This window comes from Sorghum bicolor, chromosome 2 (genome assembly GCF_000003195.3).
Source record: "Sorghum bicolor cultivar BTx623 chromosome 2, Sorghum_bicolor_NCBIv3, whole genome shotgun sequence".
Lineage (NCBI taxonomy): Eukaryota > Viridiplantae > Streptophyta > Magnoliopsida > Poales > Poaceae > Sorghum > Sorghum bicolor.
The window spans coordinates 75,959,653-75,970,575 of NC_012871.2; the positions used below are offsets into that span (position 1 = coordinate 75,959,653).

The following is a 10,923-nucleotide window of genomic DNA, read 5'->3' on the forward strand; positions in this document are numbered from 1 at the left end:
GGCCGCCGGCATCGAGACCTCATGACTACCTGCTCACGACCACACCGGCGTTCGATCCAGTCGAGCGCTCCTTTTTTGTTTTTCTTTGATCGATTTAGAACGGCTCCTCTCGCTGCGGCGCTGAACAGAGGAGCGGCGAGGAGGATGATGAACCAGTGTCGCCTGCATCGTTGACGCCTCCGGACAACCAGGTCTCCGATTCCACAACCATCACAGCATATGCATTGCTCGCATATTTATGTGATTAAACCCGAGATTAGTTTCTTGAAAAACAAGAATGATAATCTTTCTGCAGTGGAGAAAACAAGAATGGTGATCATTCTGGGACGAATGGTGTAGCCTACTAAAGAACGGATAACGGCCACGGTAGGGGGAAACAAAATGGGCAACACATTCATACCAACAATTGAACACCCTTGGTCCAAATGGGAAAAATGACAACAGAATAGTGGGTGTTCGAATTAGTGGAATGTGTACACAAACATCCAAATTAGTGGATGCTCGAAATGGCTCGGCTGAAATGCGTTACTATCATCGACATTAGTGGAATGTTAACACAAACATCCAGCATGGATGTTCGAATGCTCATTGTCAAACTTCAGTAAACTACAGTACACTAGTCCCTATTTCCTGTGTTTCATGCTCCGCCTTGCTAGCTTTGATCCGAGCCATCTGAGAGGTCAGTAGCTCATGCACTCTTTCCTTTAGCTGGAGAGACACAGAATTATATATTAGTCTAAATTCCAAAGGGCCTGGCAGTCGCTACAATAAGCAACAAGTAAACACAACTTATAGATTTAAGTATGAGACTGGAACAAGAATAGCTAACCTCTTTGACGCCGATTTCGCTCTGCACAGAAACTCGGAGGGCGCCTTCTGGCCCCAATCTTCTGTACTGTGCTACATCATCATCAGCATCACTAAAGCTTATGGGCTCTTTCTTTCCCAAAAGATCGCATTTGGATATAACATCAAGCCATAGGCGGTCACCGAATCTGTCCTTAATATGCTTGTACGTGATGTACTGTCAAACAAAACATCAGCTTAAGTGCAAACCCTTTTTTTTGCGAGCTTGAAGTGCAGGGATGTGAAACTTATGATTTGACATGTCTGAACACATGGCCAAGAATTTTCTTCTGATTGACCTAGGAAAGCTAGTATTTCTGGTGCCCCCCTAGAATAGAATGAGTATAAATGACACCAGAAGCCACAGAGAAGTAGAAGATGTACCTGATCGGCCACTGAGGTCCCACAGTCTTCAGATAGATCGTGCACATACAGTACAGCAATAGGTAGATATGAAAGAACAGCAAGTGTCAATCTCTCTATGTTATTTCTGTCATCTTCCAAAATCCCAAAACAAAAAATGGATCAGAGCTTTTGGTGCAATAATATGTGCCTATAATAAAATAAACTAAAATATAAAAAAAGACACACTATGTAAATGACAATCACTCTTAGTTTTACTAGAAACCATATTTTCTACAGTATTGTTTTATCAACCACAAAAGAAAATTAATCATCTGAACTTAATAACACATTTACACATGAAAGCTACACAGCCTCTTAAGCAGAGTGCTTTCAGAACCTAAGTCTGACTCACCATCATGCCTCGTCAGGAGTCCTGGAGTGTCTGTAACCTGCAGAAGGATGCCTTTGTTCAGTTGTGAAAAAAAGCAAAGGAAGCAAAATTGGTGTCAAGTCTAATGGTTCTATGATTGAACCTGAAAACGTTCGTGATTGGATACAATGTGACCCATTAAAATCCCTCTTGTTGTGAATGGGTAGCTGCAGACCTGTAGAATACAAGTAGGATGAGACACGAGAGGAATTTAGCAATCAGCTAACTGCATATTATTGCAGCCACCTATGCTTAAATGATGACATGGAACAAACTCAAGTACTCAACAATCAGAACCCGTAGTCAGGCATTCCAAAATGTATATTCGATAAACAGAAACATTATGCTACCAAGAGAAGCCTCTCATAGATGTTAACTGAAGCTCACCAATGAAGAACACATTCTTTGATACAGGAACACATTGGATGAGGCATGAACAGTAAAAAACTACTGCTTGGTAAGAACTCAACAAGTCAAACAAGACAATCATAACTACGCCTGATTACACATTAGCAATAGAAAACTGCTTGTGAAACTATGTCTACCATCTACCAACATACAATCTGTGCTGAGCAGAAATTGCTTGTGAAACTGTGGCTACCATCTACCAACAAACTGCACTGAGCATTACCTCAGGTTTTCCAGATGATAATATGCGGACTAATGATGACTTCCCCACATTGGGTGATCCAACTAGACATAGTGTCGGAATATGTAGATCAACAACAGGCATAGAACGCAAAGCCTGCAGTAACTCAAAAGTTAGCCATAAATCAAATTAAAAATTTTAGAAGCCTGAATAACAGCAGCAAAAAAAAAGGGACACCGAAATCAATTTCTTATTCTCTAACTTGAAAGAAAGATAACTGCAGTTAATACCTTTGCAACATTTACTAAATCATCAATGGCATGCTTCCCATGCTGGAAAGACTCTTCAAGTTTCTTTCTGCCCTGGAAAAGTAGATAGAGACACAAGCAAAGCATTAGCAACACAACAACAGGGTCACTGCCAGAAAATTTTTGTCAATGGCCATAAGACAACGACAAAGGATCAAGAACAGCAATCGTTGTATAAGTTGGAACCTGAACAGACCTCGGTGAGGCGCTCCTCTGCTTCACGCTTTGTTGTTGACTGTCAAGGTTAAATATATTTGCATCAGCAATAAAATTCCATACTATCTATGACAAAGAAAACAAATATTACCCAAATTTCCAGTTATGGGAGCAATGTCAACATTGTCCAAATATTAGATTTTAGTCATAGCATCCCATGTTTTCCTAGAAAATGTTTAATATGATGTAACACTGATACAGAGTGTAACTTTCCATTATTTTGTTAGTCACAAGTGAGAACAAACTGATAACAATCATATACCGAAAACTGAAACCATGCTTTTGTAAATTTGCAAAGTGAGATCAAACTAATCTGTGACTGAAAATGTGGTGAGATGGTTCAAGACTTGGCATAACTATTATTGGATTATGAGTTGCAAGTATATGCACACAAGCGAGTTTCAGAGGACACGTCTTTGACTTGAATGTGGGAGTCAAATTTGATCATTTTCCCTTGAACAATACCTTATTGTACATCTTATCCCCAAGTACAGTAAAGCCAGTATGCATTCCCATAAGTTGGAACCATAAATTAATGTATAAATCAACTGGTATGCATTCACCTTAGCACAGACTGAAGCATGTTGCTTTCCAACAGAGGTAATCCTTTTCCTGAGAGCATCCACACGTCCTAGAACCTGGCAGGGCACTACCAACATCATAATAACTCAGCGAAAGGGAGAAGTATCATAGTATTATCCGTACCAAGTTGATAATTTGTTTCTGTGCCATTATGGACAATCTCATACTAATACTCAGTACCAAGAAAATGAAGTTCTTAGAACTATACCTGCTCATAATAACCCTCCCCAAAAGTCAACTCAATGAGAGACCTCTCATAAGGATGCAAATCTCTCCTCTTTGGGAAGTTTTCTGTGTATGTTCTCAGCGGTACAGAAAGTTCCTGAGAAACAAAACAGTTCTCAATATCAAATAAATGAACTTACTCAGCAGAGAGACAACATGATGCACTTACTTTCATTAAGGCATCAAGCTGTTTTGCACCTTTGTTCCTTTCACGCTTAGCTATATTTGCTATACCTACATTACATTTGAAACATAAAGCAGACATCTGGTCATGCTAAAACAAAATGTTAAGAGAACGATTGTCACTCATTTCGCAGTGTGTGAATAATAAATGGTTAATGGTGAGATTAATCATACCCTTTGTTGGTAGCACATTTCTAGATTTCCTTTGTGCTGACATTAGTATATCAGTTGCAGGCATCACCATTGGTATTTTCTGAAACGCACCGACTGTCTCTTGCTTTTTCTGTTCTCCCTGGAATGAGGTAAAGGAGTACAAGAATAGCAGGTAATGAGGTAAGCATGATCATGAAGTTTAATGCTCAAGAAAATACAGTCTTCTTTTGTGACATGATTCAATTAAACAACTTACAAGTGCTTCATAAAGTTAGTGCTTGAGGGATAGTTAACTGCCAAGAGTTTTTTTTTTTTGGTAAATCATCGGTTTTACAATGATTCCCATGTCATTAATAAATTAGAACTGGGTTTCAACGTCAGGCCCTGTTGGCATGTCGAACATGTGAAATAGACTTGCTAATAAAATGTTCAGAAAAGAATTTACATTGAAATCATCTAGCTCTCCCTGTAACCTGTCATCCAGCGTATAGCTATATGTTGCAGAGTGCGCCCGCTGACACAGGTAGACTGATGAAATCCCCGGTTCCAGAGTTGATAAAGAACCTGAGTTGAAGAAAGCATCGGCGGAAAATATTAAAAATAATGTATAAAAATTGAAACGACATTGAAAACCACAATAATAATGCTTGTGGGAGCAGCGCAGTTTTGGTTTCCAGCAACAAAAAATCAAACTGAGAAGAGTGACTGGAAATAGGCGTTTCAATCAGGGCATAAGCAGTGTGGCGTCGAACCAAACTGACATTGGTCTGACTCTTGTTGGTTTGATCTCCCACCAATATGGCCCAACGGCCTTATTGGGCCTTGTCTCGCGCCCTGATCGGGGGCGCCCAACCCTATATGGTTGGTGGGCCCCCGTCGCACTGCGCTATAAATAAGAGGTGGGGGCCGGCGGCACTGTTCACGAGTTGAACAGTTGCCACTCCTCCCCACCGACATCCACAAACCCTAGAAAACCCTAGCCGATCAGGGAAGCGCAGCCAGCGACGGGAAAACTCACCGACCCCGAATCTGCGCCACCTCGACATCCGCATCACCGCCACCATCGACGTCCTCGAAGATCCACCCCACCACCGACGTGATGGCCTCGGGATCGTCTTCCGCCGCCCCTGCTGCCCCTTCTCTCGACGGAGCTTACTCGTTGATGACGTTCATCAACACCATTCCACCACTCAAAGGGGACAACTACGTTGAGTGGAGGAAAAAGATCGACATGGCCTTCACCTTTGCTGAGGTGGACTGGGTCCTTGACACAGAGCGTCCCGTCCAGCCCGTGCCACCTGTGCGGGCAACAGATGAGACAGATGATGCATGGCAGAAAAGAGAAAGAGAGTTTGCTCCCATCCAGATGTCTTATGACCTTGAAAAGAAAAAGTGGGAATCAGCAAACAAGAAATGTAAAACGCTTGTACAGAACACGATGGAGTCTCACATATCAGATTCCATTCCAGTAGTAGACAGCGTTAAAGATTACCTAGATACTATAAAGAGGCAGTTTACTGGCTCTACAAAAACGTATGCAACAGAAATGATCAAAGAACTGATCTCACAGAAATATACTGGTGGTGGCACTGGTATTAGAGAGCACATCCTTAGAATGAGTCACTTGGCATCTAAAATCAAAAAGTTCAAGGATCTCACCATCACTGATGCTTTCCTTGTTCATTTGGTTTTTGCGTCGTTGCCAAAAGAATTTGAAACCTTTGTTGTTAACTACAACATGCAACCAGAAACATGGGACTTAGAAAAGACTATTGCTATGTGTGCTCAAGAAGAAGAGAGAATCAAAGCCTCAAATGGTGGTTCAATCAACCATTTGAGGGACAACAAGAAAAAGATTTACCATTCTCCTTCAAAGAACAAGGGAAAGGGCCCTATGCAGCAACAGGGCAAGCCTTCCACCCAGCACCAGGGCCAGAACCAGTCTCAGCCTACCATGCAGCATCTCCCTCAACAGAACCAGTTTGTAGTGAACCAAAACCAATGTCTCTACTGCAAGAAAGAAGGACACTACAAGAAAAGATGCCCTGATTGGCTACAGATGAAACTCAGATCATGTGGTGAGAATATTATTACCTTTGTAAATGAATCCCTGTATATAAGTTATTCTAAATCCACTTGGTGGGTTGACTCAGGTGCAACTGTTCATGTTGCTAATTCTTTACAGGGGTTCAGCTCGACAAGGACGACAACAAGAAGAGAAAGACACATTAGAGTGGCGAATGGAGTCAGAGCAGATGTTGAAGCTGTTGGCGATGTCTCCCTGGAGCTTGCTAGTGGCTTCACACTTTTACTTAGAGATGTCCTTTATGTTCCTTCGCTTCAGAGAAATTTGATTAGTGTTTCACGTTTGGACGATGATAATTTTGCTTGTCATTTTGGTGATGGCAAGTGCCAGATTTATTGTAATAATGACTGTGTTGGTGTTGCATTCCAACAACAAGATCTTTATTTATTATCGCTTCGTGAAACAGTGAATTCCGTATGTGATGCTACAGAAAACACGTCCTTGTCTCAGAGTGAGAATAGAAAAAGAAAGCGAACTCAAGATGTATCGTCGAAATTATGGCATTGTCGTTTAGGCCACATTTCGAGGGGGAGAATAGAGATATTAGTAAAGAATGAAATTCTTCCTCCACTTGAGTTCTCAGAATTAGATCAATGCATAGACTGCATTAAAGGAAAATTTGCAAAGAAAATTAAAAAGAATGCCAAAAGAAGCACTGGGATTTTAGAAATAATCCACACGGACATCTGTGGACCGTTTCCTGTGAAAAGTATGGATGGCTATGACTCGTTCATAACATTCACAGATGATTACTCCCGATTTGGGTATATTTATCCAATTAAAGAAAGAACAGAGGCATTAGATAAGTTCAAGATATTTAAGGCTGAAGTTGAAAATCAGCACAACTTAAAGATTAAGATAGTCAGATCCGACCGTGGAGGGGAGTACTATGGTCGGCACACCCCTTATGGCCAAGTTCCTGGACCTTTTGCAAAGTTCTTACAGGAGCATGGCATAGTAGCCCAGTATTCTACACCGGGCGAGCCTCAGCAGAATGGAGTAGCTGAAAGACGCAACCGTACCCTGATGGATATGGTGCGAAGTATGATTAGTTACTCTACATTACCACTAAGTTTGTGGATGGAGGCATTAAAAACCGCCATTCACATTCTAAACAGAGTTCCCAGTAAATCGGTGCCTAAAACACCGTATGAGTTGTGGACAGGAAGAGTTCCCTCGCTAAGCCACTTGCGTGTGTGGGGGAGCCCAGCTGAGGCTAAAGTATTTAACCCAAACATTGGAAAGCTAGATCCCAAAACAGTCAGTTGCCATTTCATTGGCTACCCAGAAAAATCAAAGGGTTATCGTTTCTACTGTCCAGACAGATATACAAAGTTTGTAGAAACGAGACACGCCGTATTTCTAGAGGATGAGCTGATCAGGGGGAGCGTGGTAGCTCGAAAGATTGATCTTGAAGAGAAGCGGGTGTATGCACCCACTCCGATGATTCAAGAGCCATTTTTTGAATTACCCATTGTGAATGCACCAACAGTGCCCGACACTGTGATGCCAGAAACAATTGCTCACTCTCCTGTGGCAACAACAGATGAAAATGAGGAACCTGTCCTTCAGGAGCCCATAGAAGAACCAGTTGCCACAGGCGAGGGGGAGCAACAACAGCCCCAACCAGATCAAGTGCCAACTGTGGAGGCACCGAGAAGATCTCAAAGAATCAGAAGGTCAGCTATCCCAGATGACTATGAAGTTTTTAACACAGAGGAATTTCATATGGAGGGTGATCCCACCTCATATGATGAGGCCATGAGAAGCGCCAACTCACAGAAGTGGCTAGAAGCTATGATAGAAGAGATGAAATCCATGAACTCCAATGGAGTTTGGGATTTAGAAGAAATTCCTAAAGGAGCCAAAACAGTAGGCTGTAAATGGGTCTACAAAACCAAGTATGACTCCCAAGGGAACGTAGAAAGATTTAAAGCGCGACTTGTGGCAAAAGGCTTTACGCAAAGAGAAGGGATTGATTACAATGAGACTTTTTCTCCAGTCTCATGTAAGGATTCCTTCAGGATCATAATGGCTCTAGTAGCACATTATGATTTAGAATTACATCAGATGGATGTTAAGACGGCTTTCCTACATGGGGATTTGGAGGAAAATGTTTACATGGCACAACCGAAAGGTTTTGTCGTGGAAGGAAAAGAGCGAATGGGATGCCGCCTAAAGAAATCCATTTATGGATTAAAACAAGCTTCAAGACAGTGGTATTTGAAGTTTGATGAGACCATAAGAAGTTTTGGGTTTAAACAGAATGTAGAGGACAACTGTGTTTATGCAAAGTTTAAGAATGGGAAGTACATCTTCCTAATCTTGTATGTGGATGATATCCTACTCGCAAGTAGCGATGTCGGTCTACTGCAGGAAACAAAGAAATTCTTGTCCTCGAAATTTGACATGAAAGATCTTGGTGAAGCATCATATGTTTTGGGCATAGAGATTCACCGAGATAGAACGAAGGGGGTATTGGGATTATCACAGAAAGCATATATAGAAAAAGTTCTAGAGAGATACAATATGCACAAATGTAGTGCATCACCTGCACCGATAGTCAAGGGCGACAGATATGGGGATTTTCAGTGTCCCAAGAATGAGTATGAGCTCAACCAGATGAGATCAGTTCCATATGCTTCGGCTGTTGGAAGTTTACAGTACGCTCAAGTATGTACTCGCCCTGACTTAGCTTTTGTTACCGGGTTGCTTGGCAGATTTCAGAGTAATCCAGGTGTGGAACACTGGAAATTAGTAAAGAAGGTCTTGCGTTATTTGCAAGGAACAAAGAGCCTCATGCTTACATACAAGAGATCAGATTCCCTACAGATAGTAGGATATTCAGATTCAGATTATGCGGGAGATAACAGAAAGTCCACGTCAGGCTATGTATTTACTCTCGCAAATGGAGCCATATCGTGGAAAAGTAAATTACAGACGGTCACTACATCGTCCACAATGTATGCCGAATTTGTAGCATGTTTTGAGGCGTCGGGGCAGGTGAACTGGTTAAAGAAGTTCATACCCGGTTTGAGAGTGGTTGATAACATCTCTAAACCACTACAGTTATACTGCGATAATAATCCAGCAGTAGAATATGCACACAACAATAGGTCAAGTGGTGCTGCCAAACACATTGACATAAAGTACTATGTTGTGAAAGATAAGATCCGGGATCATGTCATAAAGCTTGAGCATATAAGCACTGAAAAGATGCTTGCGGATCCGCTTACCAAAGGCTTACCACCCAGCGTGTTTAGAGAACACGTAGCCGGCATGGGTTTAAGGGAAAGCCTATGATTCCTGGACAAAGAGGCCCAAAGAATAACAGAATTTGTTTCAGATCAGAGAAGTGTATTCGTAGCTGTCAAGTCTATCGGCGATAGACCGTGATGATGACGCAGTTCTATGCACTAATTTGTGATGAAATAAATAAGGTAAAAGAGTTTGAAAAGAAAGAATACAGACAAAGAATAGAGTGAGATCAAGGGGGAGAATGTTGGTTTGATCTCCCACCAATATGGCCCAACGGCCTTATTGGGCCTTGTCTCGCGCCCTGATCGGGGGCGCCCAACCCTATATGGTTGGTGGGCCCCCGTCGCACTGCGCTATAAATAAGAGGTGGGGGCCGGCGGCACTGTTCACGAGTTGAACAGTTGCCACTCCTCCCCACCGACATCCACAAACCCTAGAAAACCCTAGCCGATCAGGGAAGCGCAGCCAGCGACGGGAAAACTCACCGACCCCGAATCTGCGCCACCTCGACATCCGCATCACCGCCACCATCGACGTCCTCGAAGATCCACCCCACCACCGACGTGATGGCCTCGGGATCGTCTTCCGCCGCCCCTGCTGCCCCTTCTCTCGACGGTCTAATCCTATTAATCCCGACCCATTTAATTGTACTTACTGTTTCCATTTTAGATCTTGTATAGAATATGTACCTTGCTGTTTACCAGTTAAAGATTGTACCCGTCTAGATCTACTACTAGTCGATCCTATGCACAGATCATTTCTATCAACTCTGACACAGTTCGATCTGGTAAAGTTAAAGTTCGCAAGCTCTAGTGTGGCATCAGACCATTGCTTCAAAAAACAACTAAAAACTCTGAACTGACTGCTCATGCACACGCTGTGCACTGCCTAAAGCCGATTGAGCGTAATATTTTTAATAGGCAGCAACTAAAAACCAGGTTCCAAAAAGTGGCACTAAGCGCACGATTCAGCGCTGAAGCGCTAAGCGGACGGGTAGCGCTTCGCGAATGGGGCCATAAGCGCTCCCAAAGCAGCGCGACCGCCTTTGGTGGAGCAGCGGCTGCTGGATCGCGTTGCCCGCCGGCCGTGCGCCGTCGACGGTCCAGCGGAGGCGGGAGGGGAGAGGGAGGTGCGTACGCAGGGTCGCCCGCCGGTGTGCTGAGGACGGAGGCGATGTCGCGAGGCGACTGGCGAGAGGCGGGAGGAGGAGCCGCTGACGCCGCCGCCGAGACTGGGACTGCCCCGCCGTCGCTGAGAGCCCGAGCCTGAGCGCCGCCTCCGTCGCCTCCATGCCAAGCGCGAGTGGGGGACGGAGCAGAAGATGGAGCGTCGCCTTCATGCCGAGCGCGAGTCGGGGAGGGAGCAGATGATGGAGCGCCGGCGCTGCGAGGAAGATAAGAAATGGCGGCGCTCAGGCACACAGCCTGATAGCGTGGGCTTTTTTAGATGGGCCGCTAAATAAAAAGCCCGTACCATCTCTTTTCTTCTTTCTTTTTCATTACTTTTTTTCTTTCTTACATGTTTTAGCACATAATCTATATTTATATATATCTACAATAACATATTTACCTTGGATTTCGTGATACTATCGTTGGGCAGGCCCCCTGTACATGTCCGTGTTCAGCCAGCTAATGCAGTAATGCTGCTAGCATGAAGCTGGTATGGCCATGCTACCAAATTCAGAGCTGTAAGGAACGAAAGT

The 10,923-nt window shown here is 43.5% G+C and overlaps 1 protein-coding gene across 9 annotated transcripts; it reads right to left on the reverse strand.

The window, feature by feature from the left end:
• On the reverse strand, positions 373-10,643 carry LOC8074422 (nucleolar GTP-binding protein 1). 9 transcript variants are annotated; one of them, XM_021453794.1, is made up of 16 exons: positions 5,739-10,302; positions 5,537-5,608; positions 4,896-5,175; positions 4,323-4,441; positions 3,899-4,016; positions 3,711-3,775; positions 3,525-3,638; positions 3,298-3,372; positions 2,715-2,753; positions 2,501-2,572; positions 2,253-2,366; positions 1,725-1,796; positions 1,604-1,640; positions 1,231-1,343; positions 830-1,024; positions 373-708 (listed from the first exon to the last, which is right to left on the reverse strand). In XM_021453794.1, the coding sequence occupies exons 3-16, from the start codon at positions 4,939-4,941 to the stop codon at positions 607-609; spliced, it is 1,281 nt and encodes a 426-aa protein (XP_021309469.1). In that variant the 5' UTR covers positions 4,942-5,175; positions 5,537-5,608; positions 5,739-10,302; the 3' UTR covers positions 373-606. The 9 variants fall into 9 exon arrangements, with proteins under 9 accessions (XP_021309469.1, XP_021309475.1, XP_021309474.1 ...); XM_021453800.1 differs by having other exon boundaries at positions 4,134-4,441; positions 4,900-5,175; positions 5,739-10,296; XM_021453799.1 differs by having other exon boundaries at positions 4,900-5,175; positions 5,739-9,885.

What these genes read in the sequence shown, in the direction of transcription:
- LOC8074422 (XM_002463319.2), bottom strand. Translation starts at nt 10,560, where the DNA reads ATGAAGGCGACGCTCCATCTTCTGCTCCGTCCCCCACTCGCGCTTGGC. An exon ending in GGGAGGGTTATTATGAGCAG is followed by an intron (nt 3,373 to 3,524) that starts GTATAGTTCTAA and finishes GTGCCCTGCCAG; the next exon opens with GTTCTAGGACGTGTGGATGC. An exon ending in TATCATCTGGAAAACCTGAG is followed by an intron (nt 1,797 to 2,252) that starts GTAATGCTCAGT and finishes TGTATTCTACAG; the next exon opens with GTCTGCAGCTACCCATTCAC.